Genomic DNA, 16,270 nt, shown 5'->3' with positions numbered 1-16,270 from the left:
GACACCCGTCGACTTTTAATACATATAAATGTGTGCCTTTTAAGGAAAAATTTAAATGTACAGGGTAATTCAAGCATGTCTGGCATACTGCATAAGTTTTATTTATAATAGACTTGGCTGTATATTTTTTATTTTTAAAAGCTGCTTAATAACCAGATCTCGACGAACTATATCATGTATCACGTAGGGTCTATTATGAATAATACAGGGTGGAATTTTAAAATTATACAGTGTGTAAACCACTCATGGAATATAATTGTTTGCGTCCTTATTTTAGAAAATTATAAAAAACGCCTCGTCTGTTACTTTTAAATTCAAATGTGCGCTTTTAAACATAAATTTAAATGTACAAGATGATTCATAAGGGCAGAAGATTCAAGGACACAAACAATTTTATTCCATAAGTGGTTTCCACACTGTTTAATTTCAACAGTTTTATTAAAAGTAAAGCTTTTGGACTATGGTAGGCTTGCCTGAGTCACCTTGTCCACTATATTTAAAAAGCGCATATTTATATTCGACGTGCTTCAGCATTTTTTATAGGACCACTAAAGCTTGCGGGGCACATAAGCTAAATCCAATTTAACCTATGCAATATTTTTTCACCGATTTTCACTAATTTTTCACCAGGAGTGATTCTGCTCGCTTAAAGTTCAAGCTTGCAGGATTCAAACAAAAAACTTCTTGCCTATGACATTTTTTTTCACACATTTTTCACTAATTAATTATCACCATAATAATTTTTCACCACCGAACCACCCTTAAGGGGAGCGATTCTCCTGGATTACGGTTCAAGCTGGCAGAATTTAAAAAAATATATTTTTGCCTATGCCATATTTTTTCACCCAGTTTTATAAATTATAACTTATACTTATAACTAAAATAAAAAGTGTTCTGTTCTGCACCCCTAAACCAATCTTGGAACGTCTGAGGTGAATAGGGCATGTAATGCGGATGGAACAAAATGACCCAGCTAGAAAACGCTCCTTGATAGACCCATTGGTCAGAGAAGAAGAGGAAGACCTAGAACAAGGTTCCTTGATAACATCCATGAAGACATGAAAAATATGGAAATACGTGCTTGGCGGAGAGAGAAAGGCGATGGTTAGGGACGACTGGAGAGAAATTCTTGAGGAGGCTAGGACCCACGTAGGGTTGTAAAGACGGAATGATGATAAACCAATCTTATTTGAAAATGTTACTGCTAGCTTAATATCCGAGCCAGCGAAATTGGAAAAAAAAATATTTTTGAAATGCCACAGTGTTCTGCTAGGATTTTACAAATTCATTACCACCCTAGTAATTATTCACCCCTCAATTCACTCCTATCGGAAGTCAATAATTCTGTTACGTTAAAATTTAAGGAGAAAAAATATTCTTTAAAATTTCACCGTCCTGTACTTATAACTGAAATAAAACAGTGTTCTGTTAAGTTTTTACTAAACTTTGACCATCTTAATCATTTTTCCCCCTAAATCAATCTTATTTAGTAAAGTTCTTGCTAGCTTAATATTCGAGACAGCGAAATTTAAAAAAATAGTTTAAATACCACCGTGTTCTGCTAGGTTTTTGTGAATTTACTACCACCCTAGTTTTTTCACCCCTTAACTAACTCATTAATACCCTAATACTCTGTTAATTTTTACCTACATCCAACTGACAATAAATATAATATCGACATAAAATTAAATAATATAAATATATTTAAATTTTTTAAATTCAGCTAATATAAATCTATTTTACTACTCAAATAATCTAAACTAGCTGTTCTGTCCAACCTGTAATTTCCGTCATATTTGAATATTCTTAAAATATTTGTCTGCTAAAATGTTTTCCAAGTAATATAAACTCTTTATGTTATACAACTAACCTAAACAGTATATTTAATACCCTTCTTATTTAAATAATATTAAAATATTTAATACCTAAGCTTTTTTCCAAATTTTCAGGTACCTAATAAATACAAATCTTTTAATCTTCTGACAATAGGTGCGCAAGGTGTCTCGATCCGCCTTTACAATTAGCTAATTAAAGTAAAGGATGTAATAAAATTATTGGAATTTGAATATTTCTTACCTGCTTATTATTATGTAAAATATAACAATGCCATTGTATTTACTAAAACTCAACTTGATTTCAGCTATTTTATATTCATAAAAGGGTACTCACGACGCGAATCCGAGTAACTTTTTTAAAACAGTTAAAATTTATAATTTTTGTAACAAAGTATTTTCATATTTTCAATAGTTAGACTATTCTATATTTAAAATATTCAATATATTTAAACATTTAAAAAGTATATATTATTTAGCACAGAGTAACATTTGAGAATGCTTTTTAATTTGGGTAGTCAAGAAAAAAATGACACGTCTGTTAAAAATATAGTAAAAAACTAAAAATATTGTAAATATGTGGCTGATAGAATTGGTGTGGTTGGTTAACATTTAGTAAAAACGTGTAGTTGGTTAACATTTACTAAAAACAGATCAGTTTCTTATTTTGAATAAAGTGCAGTATAATTACAAACAAAATCTACCCCTTTAATTTTAACCTATAATACCAGAATTATTGACTCCCCACTAGGGTTAGTCTTGGGATAAAAAATTACTCAAGTACTAATAAATTCGTAAAAACCTAGCAGAACACTGTGATATTTCAAAATTTTCTTTTTTAATCCACTGGCTCGAATATTAAGCTAGCGGAAACGTTTCCAAATAAGATTGATTTAGGGGTGGAAAATTATCAGGGTGGTCAAGGTTTAGTAAAAACTTAACAGACCACTTTTTCATTTCAGTTGTGGAATTCGGTGAAATTGCAAAAAAAGATTTTTTCACTTTAAATATTATCCCAACAGAATTATTGACTTCTCATAAGGGGTAGTTGAGAAGTGAAAAATTAATAGGGTGGCAATAAATTCAAAAAAATCTAGCAGAACACTTGGTATTTGAAAAATATATTTTTTTAATTTCGCTGGCTTGAACATTAAGCTTGCGAGAACGTTTCCGAATAAGATTGGTTTACAGGTGGAAAATTATCAAAGTGGTCAAAGTTTAGTAAAAACAAAACAGAACACTTTTTTATTTTAGTTGTAAGTAGATGATGGTGAAATTGTAAGAAACGATTTTTTCACTTTAAATTTTCACTTTACATTTTATAAGGTCTACTGAACATAAAATCGCTACTTTTAAAAAGACGATCTAGAAGCAGTCGAAGTTAATAATTTTTGTTTAAATTGCTTTATAACACGATAACGATTTATTTTTTTATTAATTTATTTTATGTTATTATCATTTTTTCTTTAAACGTCTAATTGTTTCTTGACGAACATTGACAGATCCTGAGCATTGTTTTTAAATGGAATGTTCCATACTTTATTATATAATTGGATAGGTTCTTCTGAGGGAAGATTAATATAATTACTATAGCGTTATCAAATCATATTAGAAAATTGGGGAAGAAAAATCCGGGCATACAATGGGACTCGAACTCACACCTTTTTGTCTGGCATACACAGCCTGATTTTTGTCTTTGAATTTTAAAATATCATTTGATACTAATCTCCATCAGATCAGAAAGTAAACAACAAATGCTATAGTGATTTGATAATTGGTTGTTGAGTTAAAAAACGGCATATTGTATAAAAACGCTCAAATTTGACAGCCGTCATTTTTGTGGCAACGCTTTGATTTGTGTTTTAAGTTATTATATAAACCTCTAAAAATAGGGTATCATATAATCTCCTATTATATTTAAAAAATATCAAAGATTAGCATTTTGAAATTCTCATTTGCAATAACTGAGAGAGAAGATGTTTGAAAAGCATTTATATCATTTGACTCTAAAATTATAGTTCATCTTCAGTTAAAAATAAAATAGTTTCCATATGTCCGAAAATGTATAGTGACGACGCTACCAACAATAATTTCAAAATTTTCTCTCCAGGCTGGTCGGAAGCAATTCTTGTGATAAGTATTTTATTCATTGATAATGGAAAGTTCATGCAGCTGCTATTTCAACTCCAATTTTAAATTGTCTTAGACTTAATAAAAATTTTAACTTGAGGCCCTTTAAACAGGCCCTTTAAACAGGCCCTTTAATTTGATCTAAAATTTAAAGCATAGTATTTCAGTTTTCTTCATATTTAAAAATTTATTTTTCACATAACTATTCGTAACTGGTTCATATGCACCAAATTTTAATTTAATCGGTTTCGTAGATTCGAAATACATTTTGTGTAACAGAGTCAGACGGACGGATGAATAGACGAACAATTTTATATATATATTTTTTTTCATACGGGTCTACAGAATTCCAAAGGTATAATTTTCATAAGTTAAACTTACATAATTTGCATGAAAAGTAGGTGTGAAAAGTTATACGAATGGCCACAGCACATCGCTGATTATAGAAAACTTTATTTTAATTAGTATCTGATACCCAATCTAACTATAATGTTTGGAGAAATAATACGCTTTTCTTCTTAAAGTTATTATTCCTTTAATCTTTCAATAAATTAATATCCTATTATTTCTGGTCAACATCGCCATCGCGTATAAGAAAATTGTTGCACTTTTGTGGCACCTTTCACACACTAACACGTTTTATTCCCAAAATCGAAATAAAAATAATTTTATTTCAACTGAAATGCAACACCGCAAGACCATCTCAGAGGGCGCCACTCAACGACTACGCCCATGATGCCACAATTACGTGTGTAAATTCAATCTGCCTCAACCTGATTTCTGGCAACATACGCAGAATCGACGTAATACAATTTTTATTTAAGCTCTATTCGATCCTATGTATTCAAAACAATATATATTAAAAGCACATGAGAAAAAAGAGTATTTAAAGTTAATTAGACAGCAAATACTACTAAAACAAAGAAAATGTTGAGGAATGAAATTGTGGTAACGTGTGTAAGTTACCACAATTTACGAAGTTACCATAATACAGGAATATGTTCACACACGTTACCACAAATATCGGTGCACACACACATCCACACACACACACACACACACACACACACACACACACACACACACACACACACACACACACACACACACACACACAAAACGCACACACATACACACACAGCAGTTAAAAAGCAGCTCAACAGCAATCAGTATGGTTTTCGAAAAGCTCACTCAACACTAGATGTGATTGATCTTGTCGTTAACATAGCTAAGGAGGCGATCGCAGGGACCAGATGGAAGAGGGATACAAAGAAGTATTGTCTGGTGGCCACATTTTACATCAAAAATTCTTTCAACTGCCCCAACTGGAATTACATTAAGCGAGCTTTAACCGAAATGACATATCTTAGGAGAAGAGTGACTATCTACTTCACATATCGACTTTTGAATTATGACACGGGTCATAGTCAAAGTCAGGCCCGAAGAAATATAAAATCACTGAAGGAGTACCACAAGGAGACGGTTAGAAGACGAGAAGCAATTACTTCAACAACATAAAGGAAGAGCAATACCTAGATGGTGAGGTAACACAGTGAGTGATCCCGTCGTGAAAGGAATACCTTACGGTAGTTCAGTCATACCAGACAGTACATCTAGTCCTGATGATACATAAAAGTATTTCCAAAACCAAAACAAAATAGACACACAAACAGACACAGACACACACACACACACACACACACACACACACACACACACACACACACACACACACTCACGCACACTCGCTACTTCTCCCTATCTTCGACTTCTCGCCCTTATTACTTGTCAGTGCAGTGCGAAAAAACAAAATACACCAACTGAAATGCTATGAAATACACATCTTTTTACAAAAAGAGAAGTTTGTGCTACTGATAGAATCGGAGATATTTTTTTAATGCACAGCGCAATTTTTTATAAATATTAAAAGGCGAAATTGGTGCAGTTTATATGCATATTTAACATTGTGGAAATTTGTTAAAGTTAGTAAACCAAAAGAAAGGTCGCGGAGGCCGCATGCGGAGCGGAATTTTGTTTAAACTTATAAACACTGAAAACAGAACTTCAAAACGAAGCGCGCTTGAAAAATTGCAATATCTCGGATTCTACGTAATGTGAAGCCTTCTTTTTTTATTTTGGGTAGGTTGTCTAAATAATAACTTCTAACATATATTCTTCTAACATATTTTCACCTTTATAAAATTACCACTAACCCCTATAAATTTAATGTTCTATCATTTTTATCTTTTGTTACATTTTCCGAGTTGTTCATTTTTATTTAATATTTTTATTAGTCAGTTAAATTTTTTTATATATTTTGAAAGAATACAATGTATGAAATCCCTTAAAAAACTTATTTTATTTAAAGAAAAAAACATTTATCTTTATAAAATTGTTTTTGTGTTCCAATTTTTTTAATTGCTTTGTTGCCTGGGGTAACATGCCAAAAGTGGCATTTGAACCAATTATATTTGGAAAATTACGCATTTATCAGCAAATACATCTAATCAGAAGGTCGAGGGAAATACTTTCGATAAAGTAACGAATTGCCACATACTCGTATAAGCGAAATATATAAAAAACTGGTTTTCTATTTTATATTTGCCGTAAACAACATCAAATGTGAAAACTCGGTAAAGTATATTCCATTTAAACCACCGTAAGTTCTTAGCATGTTCCTTATTTTCAGACAGTAAATTATGTGGTATTAAGGAGCAAATTATAGCTAGCGAAGCCTTAACTCTAAACCCGCGTCTTTGCGGATTCCGAGCAAATAAATAGACCGTTATAAATGATTTGATACTTACTGCCTGCAAATATGGTTTTTAATTCTCCAAATGCTCGCTTTTTAAATTGAAGATGACAGTCGTTAAATCTTTCTAACCTTTAACTTTAAAATGGCGATTTTAAGTTCAAAAGTCTCGAGTGAGTTTATCAAAGAATTCCATGTATAAACTTTATCTTTTAGCTACTTTAAAAACCTGGATCTAAAACACTCCATCTAAAAAGTTAAGGGATAAAAAGTATCCATTTTAACGCCTCTGCGAAGTACAGTTTTCGAATTTTCTTTGAGCACTTGAACTTAAAAGTTAGCAATACAACAAAAATTAATTTTTTTATTTTTATGCGTTTAATTCTTGTATGTAGGCTTTAAAGCCTGTTTCTCCTTCAATATTAGCCTCCTAAATTGTTTAAATTATTTTAAAACATATTTTTCTTGGTATGCCAATACTTCTTCGTCCATTTGGTGACTTATTTCGTGCTATTCGTACTATCCTATCCTCTGTCATTCTACTAATGTGTTCGTTCCACTCGTGTTTCCGTTTTGTCACCCATCCATTTCCATCTCTTCTATATTGCATGCTCTTCTTATGTTTTCGCTTCTCTTTCTATCGAACAGACTTTTCCCTGATATTCGTCGAAGTATTTTCATCTCTGTTGTTTCTAGTAGTCGTCTCGTTTTAGATGTGTCAGGTCTTGTCTCAGCCGTGTATGTTAATATAACAGATAATTGCTACTGTATAGATTCTTGTTTTTGTGTCTTGTCTTAGGTATTTATTCTTCCAGATTGTGTCATTAAGAGATCCCTCCGCTTTACTTGGTTTTAAGCTTTATTGTCGTAATTCTTCTTCAACAGATCTGTAACTAGTTATATCTATTCCCAGATGTCTAAACCCTGCTTCCTACTTTATTATTTTCCCATAAATTTCGATTTTACATCGTAGTGAGTATTCAGATGTTGTCATGCATTTGGTTATTTCTGCTGATATTATCATATTGTATTTCTTGGCTGTTGTATTGAAGATGTGTGTTAATCTTTGGAACTCGTCTTCTGTCTCGGCGATTAATGCGGCGTCGTCTGCATAACATAATATTTGGATTTCTTTGTTCCTCATTCTGTAGCCATAACCTTTACGTACTGCTTTTATTATTTCGTCCATTATTAGATTAAAGAAAAGTGGGCTTAACGAGTCACCCTGTCTGAGTCCGCTTTGTACTGGTATACACTGTCTTAGTTTTCCATTTATCTTTGCCTGTATTCGATTATGGAAGTAGATGTTTTCGATGGTTTATATAATATTGATTGGTATGTTTCTTTTATACAGTAGGTGTAAGACGTCTTCGACTTGGATGCGATCGAAAGCCTTTGTCAGGTCTGTAAAACATAGATATGCTGGTTTATTGTACTCGATGGCCTTTTCTGTTATTTGTCTTAGTACAAATAGGGCGTCTACGCAGGATCTTCCGGATCTGAATCCTTATTGTTCATCTGATAAAGTTGTTAGTTTATTGACTTTGTTGGTTGATTTTAGGTCTTTTGTGGTAAGCTTAAGTGCGGTGTTCAGTAGATTTATACCTCTATAATTGTTGGGTTCTTCTTTATCTCCTTTCTTGAACATTGGTATCATTATGCTGTTTCTCCATGCGTCTGGTATCTTGTAGTGCAATATTAGTTTTTGTATAAGTTTTTTCATCTCTAGGGTTATACTTTCTCCTCTGTGTTTTACAAGCTCGTTGGTTATTCCGTCTGGTTCTGGTGACTTTCTATTTTTGAGTGAATTTATGGCTATTTCTACTTCCTGAAAACTTATTTCTATTTCGTGTCTTAATTCAGGTACGTTATTGTGTTGATTATTATTTTTCTTTTCTTTAAACATTTCCGTCAGATATCTTTCCCATTCGTTTGCTGGTATGTTATTGTATTCCTTCAATTCTGCCATTTCTTTCCGTTGGTTTCTTATGAATCTCCATATTTGGTTTTGTGTACCGTAGAAATCGCTTTCCATCCTTTTTGTAACTGTTCCCAGTGTTCATTTTTTGTTCTTCTTACCAGCTGCTTTGTTTCATTTCGTATTCTTCTATAGGTGTCTCGAGATTCTGGGGTATTTGATATTTTGTACTTCGTGTAGGCCTCTCGTTTCTCTTTACATTTCTCTTTTATTTCTTTTCTGAACCATGGTGTATTGTTGTTGTTTCTAGGATTTTGTATCATCCACGATGATTATTTCTCCATATTATATACTTTAGACAGCCTTAGTCAATCTCTATCCCCAGATAGCGATTGATTGTTTTCACATTTTTTCATCAACTTTCAATTTACATCGTATCGATTTGATATCATAACATTCTTATGATTAATTTACAAATATACTTTTCCAAGTGTATTATTTATGTGCTAAAAATTAATATATTAATAGGAGGGTAGCACTTCAATCCAGCTAAGTGTATAAAACATCTAAATCTAAATGCTTTATACTCTGAGCTATATGCTTTTAATATAGCTTTACCAGTAAATATATACTTCAGTTTTAACTTTTTCAAGAAAAAAGGATAACAAACACATGCAGTTGATTTATAAATAACACAATAATGCGCTTTTAAAAAAGATTTAGTATTCTTGGCATAGGCTTATATTTCCTTTATCCTTTTATGTATTCCTGGTAATGGATTGGAAAAAAGCAAATCAATAAAATGTACTAAACCCGCACATTATTTTAATGTAAGTCTGCCGTAAATTCCATAATGCTCTTTAGCTGAGTGGGGATAAAAAATCTAAAAATCAACATGATACGGTTGTTTTACTGTTGCTGTTGGCTGATGTTCAGAATACTATTTATGACATTTATCACATTACATAGCAAACATGTAAACATTTACTACATTGAAAAATTTCAATATTTTATCGCGCGTAGTATAAATTTCATCAATTTGCAAAAACTTTTTGACTATATTGTCGTTTGAAAAGATAATTTGAACATATCGCTACTGCATACGAAGAGAATTTAGGTTTTTACTTGACAGCTAGTCATATAGAATAGATAGCCAATAGAATTATACGTCCCAAGACAGTAAAACTATGAATTTTATTTGATTTGGACTTATTAATCATGTAATATTTTTAGTAGCATTACAATCTTAAATATACCATTTTTTAGAGTTTTAAATATTTTTATCATAGGGTCAAAAGGTTTACTGGTTATTAACACCAACTATTTTACAAATATTTAAACAAATAAATAATATTTTATCATTTATTAGATAATGTGTAATATTATATACATAATGAAAACAATGAATATCGTTGTATAAATATATTAATCCTAATTTTTGTTAATTGCAGCCCCTGGACCGGGACCAACCGAACGGTAGACCGCAATGGCGGTTCACCGTGTTTGCTCAGGACGAAGGAGGAGAAGGGCTTGTGGGTTACGCCGACGTCCAAGTTAATCTAAAAGATATCAACGACAACGCTCCCATATTCCCGCAAGGAGTGTATTTTGGAAACGTAACAGAAAACGGAACGGCTGGAATGGTAGTAATGACAATGACGGCTGTCGACTACGACGATCCCTCCGAAGGCACAAATGCCCGACTGGTGTACTCCATTGAAAAGAACGTAATAGAAGAAGAGACGGGCTCTCCAATATTCGAAATTGAATCGGAAACGGGCGTTATAAAAACCGCAGTCTGTTGTCTCGATCGCGAAAGGACTCCCGATTATTCGATACAAGTGGTGGCGATGGACGGTGGGGGGTTGAAAGGAACTGGAACAGCGTCTATACGCGTAAAAGATATCAACGACATGCCGCCACAATTCACAAAGGATGAGTGGTTCACGGAAGTAGATGAAACAGATGGCGCGACACTTCCGGAAATGCCCATTCTTACAGTAACTGTGCACGACGAAGATGAAACCAATAAATTCCAATATAAGGTGATTGAAAATAGTGGTTACGGGGCGGATAAATTTACAATGGTTCGCAACAATGACGGTACCGGGTCTCTAAAAATTGTACAGCCTTTAGACTACGAGGATTTGTTACAAAGTAATGGATTTAGATTTAGAATACAGGTGAACGATAAAGGGGAGGATAATGACAACGATAAATACCACGTAGCTTATTCATGGGTCGTGGTAAGACTGAGAGATATTAACGATAACAAACCCCAGTTTGAACGACCGAACATCGAAGTATCTGTCTTTGAAAACGCGGAAGTCGGTAAAAGTCTCGAAACTTTTAAAGCCACCGATCCCGATCAGGGTGGAAAGAGTAAAGTTTCGTACGCTATTGACAGAAGTTCTGACAGAAAGCGGCAATTTTCCATTAATCAAGAAGGTACGGTAAGCATACAACGATCTCTAGACAGAGAAGACACTCCGAGACATCAAGTTAAAATTCTCGCCATTGACGACGGAATTCCTCCTAAAACAGCCACTGCAACTTTGACCGTAATCGTCCAAGATATTAACGACAACGCTCCGACCTTCCTTAAGGATTACCGGCCAGTTGTTCCTGAACACGTTCCACCCAGAAAAGTCGTGGAATTGTTGGCTACCGACGATGACGACAGATCTAAGAGCAACGGCCCGCCTTTCCAGTTCAGACTCGATCCCAGTGCGAGCGACATCGTGAGAGCATCTTTTAAAGTCGAGCAAGATCAAAGTAAGTTTATTGAGTTTAACCGATACCAAAAGAACGAACTTTAAAGTCCTTCACACAGTGAGGCTCTTTAAGCATAGTAGATCAGAGCAAATTAAGAATTTATTCAGTGCATGTATTCCAATGAAACGGAGTTGAAAAGTTTATTCAACAGGAGACTTTAAATTTTATGCCAATTTTTACTGAGGATATATTTGCCAAGACCTAGGATTTGTCGCAGTTTGTAACATTGTTATATTGTTTTAAAATCACCGTCCTGACATGATGTTTATTTTATCGGGCTACGCTTGCAACAAAGTTGTTACAAAACAACTCAAATAAGTAACTTTCTGTTATAATTTGGGCAGTAAATCTTCAAAATTTTGCTCTTATTACAAAATAAACTAGAGCACCGTCGTGTAAAAACCACATATTTTGTCGAATATTACGTGGAACATTTTGCAGTAGTATCTTTCTTACGTTCCTTATTAATATTTTTATTTATTTACCTAACTTAAAAACTTTCAATTAGTAATATATCCACTTCCGTAAATATGAGAAATCGAAAAAATAGTTTTACAGCATCTTGATAATGCAAGACCGCTTATTTTAGTATCCTCCTCAGTCCCAAGAAAAGAGTGTTTATTATTTTAACAATCTTTTCTATTTTTTCTCTTTATTTGTGAAAAAAAATAAACGAAAACCTATAAAAACTAAAAAAAATTATTTGAGAGAGTAAATTTTGCATTTTGTACAAAAGAATCTGGTCTTCTTAATGCATCCAGGGTTTCGGCAACGCATGTAAGAATTTCTATTGCTGACAGAGCGTATTGACAAATGATCATTACTGGTTTTTCCTTTATCTAACGAAGGTAACTGGACAAGTTTTTCTTTTTACAGGAATTACCGGCTCTTTGTCTTCAAATGTCTTCGGTTCCCTTGAAATAGACGCAGTAGATTGTCTCTCGCTTGTAGGCTTACCACCTAGAGCTAGTGACCTTCCAATATACTGCGTAAAATTCTAGTAAATCCATTACCTTTGATCTCTTATCGCCAAACGCTGCACTATCCTGACGATACTCTATCACATGAATTGGTCAATACAAGATCAATAAATTGCCAAAAGACACGTACAAGCTATTTTTTAGTGCGCATACAGATTCTATAATATGAAATAAATCTGTCACGCAAATCCACACCTCCCATTGACTGGTTGTATTTAACAATTTTATTTTTGCAAGATACCAGAATGTACTTTAAATTTTTTTATCCCATCTTCGTACGTCAACCAATGGTAAAGTAGCTGCAGATCTAAAATCCATTGTCTCAGATCTATTGTCCATCCATTTTAAAATATATCCATATTCGTTGAATCAGTAATACGGGCACTTTCTAGAGCACGTACTCTGATTTGGCGAATAGTGATTGCTGATTCTACAGGGTGTACCTGATCGGAAGTGTGTGCCATATTCGAGCTCTTGTTCCTTACTGCGGAACTCTTGAATCTTCGAATGGGTAACTTTAAATCCTTTAAAAAGGAAACCTTTAAAAATGTGGTCGCCAACCTCCGTTAATGGGGACGGCATAGGAAGAAGAAGAATACCCATTATTCATGGGACCCTCGATCTTTTTTTAGTAAAGCAGAATCTTTTTTTATTTTGCTCCTAAGTACTCGTGTGACTCGATTATTCATAATGCTACCAGTACCAAGTATTTCTTTTTCTAATAGATAATCGAGTAAATTAATGGAGGTGAAATATCTATCAAAGTAAATTGTTGTTCCTGGACACAAGTTCGTCGACAATTTTTTCACGACAGATCCTTCATTGCCGAAGCCCAGGAGCAGCATCAGACCAAGTTTTTGCACCTTGATAAATAAATAAATCCAAGACTGGCCCTGTTTTTAAAGCAAGCAGAAAATTCTTCAAACCTACAGGATTAGGTTTGTTCATGACATCATGACATCTTCGTACATCAAGAATGGACTGAACTGCCCTAAGTTTATTTGCCTTTTTGGTCTCGTATGCAACTGCACAGTTGTCTACATCATGTAAAAAATTTCGTAGCTTGTAGATTCTGGAGAAAGCTGTGTAAAAATAGTAATTTCAATTTCTTTTATGAAATCTAGGCGTAAACGCAGTAATCCAAAAATTTCCATCAAAATATGAATACCTGTTAGTTTCTTAGTTTCTTGAATTCCCCCGGAGTTGACATTAGGATTTTCTTTTCGCTTGCTTTTATAGCTCGTATGTTACTTATTGAAGACAAATTTTTCCAAAAATGCTGAGGAAAATACTCCAATGGTGTCCAGAATTCGTGATGGTCACTAGCTGTCCATGGATCAGCGACGTCGAAATATTGTTTCAAAAGTATTTGTATTTTGCTTATTCTTAACATCACCTAATTGTTCCGTTTCCTGGAGTTTCTTCTAACGCTGCAGTAAATGAGTATCATCGTCAGATTCCCACTCCGAATCTGAATCATTTTCTAAATTATTTTGGGCATTATTTTCGTTTTTATGAAAAACATTTGAAAGGTTTTCAGAAACATTCTCGTTTTCGCTACAATCATTATCGCTATCTTGACCGAGGAAAAAATCTTTATCTGTCAAAATAGCCTCCAATTTCGGTTCTGTCAATATTCTTTTTCTGTCTGTAACTTAATGTAAAAAAACGTGAGTATGATAACATACTTTGCTAACTAAATCGCAATATCCAAAATTGTTGACCAAAAGTTCAGAGGACCCCTGGCGTGACCAATTGTGATTATTTTTAAATATATATTTACCACAAATACATCAAAAAATCAAGTAGCATACATTAAAAATAATCAATACTTTAAAGTATAGAAAAATAGTACAACTTAATGTATTTTTTGAACTCATTTTGGTTCATTCTTGGAACATTCTTGGGTTTATTATTTTATCAAGTCCTTAGCAGTACACAACAATACACGTACCAGAGTATGGGACACTTGAGACCGACAGTGTGACGTCACTGTCGGTAAGCGTTGAATCTGCATTACCGGCCCAGTATGAATTTTAACCAAGACCGAAACCATTTGTTAACTGTCAATTTTTCTTTTTTCGATCCGTCAATTTTTCTTTTCTGTCAAAAGCATGACAGAAATATATTGATGTTTAACAATGCGCGATATAATAGTACTAACGAGCTAACGATATAGTAGCTGGATCTAAGGCCATCCTCTGAATCACAACCCCCAAAATCGCAACCCCCGGAAGTAAAGGCCAAACGGCTTAACGTAGGATGACGTGTGAGATGTCGTTGGAAAGGGGATGAAAAATATGGTTAAATGCAGTATATGCCCAATTATAGTGAATATTACTGTCTGGTTTTGTTTCCTGATAAAATTCTTCAATTTTTTTTAGGTTGTTTAATGTTTCTTCGCTCTTTTGTAAATTTATCTGTATTTTTTTTTTCTGAAGATCAACTTAACCTTTTTTCTCGCCTTTTCGCTAACACTAAATGTGAATTATTTTTTTTTTTTTTCACAAACAAAAGCGGGGAAGTTTCCACTATAAGGTTGTTTCTAGTTTAATATGACTCGCACATACAAAATTCACAATCTCAGCTTCATTGAGACATATGAAGAGACAGGATCTTGAAGAGTTGTTGCAAACCCGTACGATGAGTGGAGAAACTGTTCAACAGACCAGAACCAAGAAGATGCTCCTAAGATCTCGCGCCTCAAGGCAATCATCTTCTAGTACGGATTTGTATTTTTATTTGCAGATCACTTAAATTTTCTTTTTAGTCCCGTTTCTTTAAGTGATCCACCATATTCACATTCCTCACCAGGTCAATCTTTTCTTTTTGGTCTCGTTCTCTGTTTTAAGCATAATAGTAGAAAGAAGAATAACAGCAGTAAAGGAATTACGAGCTTTATAGTGCCCTATTTTGCACTTAAGGTCAAGAATTCAATATATTCACGAAACTATTCCTTGTAGTTGCCTGGCTCATTATTTTTTGCTGCGTCTGTCGAGCTTATAAGCTGCTTATAAAAATATAATAATTACATTAATACCGAAGGAACTCCATTTCCTGCATCTCATTTAAAGCTGCCTAAGATGTTCTTGTTAATATTCACTAGACAGAATAATTACCAGTTAATGTGCCATTGTCTACTTTACTTAAACCTCTTGCTGTAACTTTTTACCTTTAACCAAAGTTTTCTTGAAGTTTAAATAAGTTTTCGGAGCTTCCGTGAACTTTACGACCATAAAATTAATTGAATTTCTAATTAGTCTGATGTTTCAATATTTAGGTCAAACGATATTGTTTAATTTGTTAACAGCACTTAATTGTCATGCTCTATAATTTTTTATTAATTATGTTGACCAAATATATTCCTCTAAGTAAGCGGAACAAATTTTTGAGTAACTAACCTCCTTGACAAAGCGATATACCTCATTTTTTCTAATTGAGATATATCCTGGTGAAATATTTTTTCTTTATGTTCATCGCTACAAGATTTTCACAAAAGAAGTTTAAGTAAGAACTCTTCATTGAATTTTTAAAGACTTATAAACTTTCATCTCTTTAAATTTTAGTAATATTTCAGCTATGGCCGACTTTTAGACCGACCAATCGACTGTTTAGACTTTAAAATTCAAAATATTATTGAATAAAAAAAATATTTTATTTGAAGGTTTTTTACCTATGTATTTAGTGACTTCAAACATGTAATTCCAGGAACTATTAAACCAAATTTTTGTTATAACCTTCCTTAAAATTTTTAATTTCATGTTTGCTTTAATTAAAGTAGTAATTCTTACTAAAGGATAGCACTGATGATGATATAGTTATTCCGAAAATGTTCTGTGATGTAGCCCGATAGGGTTTTTATATTAATATAAACCTGTTATAA

At 33.3% G+C, this 16,270-nt stretch overlaps 1 protein-coding gene across 4 annotated transcripts in view; it reads left to right on the top strand.

Annotated features, from left to right (window-relative positions):
- The window catches only part of LOC140432833 (neural-cadherin-like), a 1,025,931-nt gene that overhangs the window by 971,635 nt on the left and 38,026 nt on the right, over positions 1-16,270 (top strand). For all 4 annotated transcript variants that reach the window (XM_072520963.1, XM_072520961.1, XM_072520962.1 and 1 more), the window contains exon 7: positions 10,084-11,407. In XM_072520963.1, the coding sequence (XP_072377064.1) occupies positions 10,084-11,407 (1,324 nt within the window). The remainder of the gene's footprint in view (positions 1-10,083; positions 11,408-16,270) is intronic.

This window comes from Diabrotica undecimpunctata, chromosome 1, assembly GCF_040954645.1.
Source record: "Diabrotica undecimpunctata isolate CICGRU chromosome 1, icDiaUnde3, whole genome shotgun sequence".
Lineage (NCBI taxonomy): Eukaryota > Metazoa > Arthropoda > Insecta > Coleoptera > Chrysomelidae > Diabrotica > Diabrotica undecimpunctata.
Note: the sequence above shows the minus strand (reverse complement) of the source record. Positions and strands in the feature narration are given on the sequence as shown.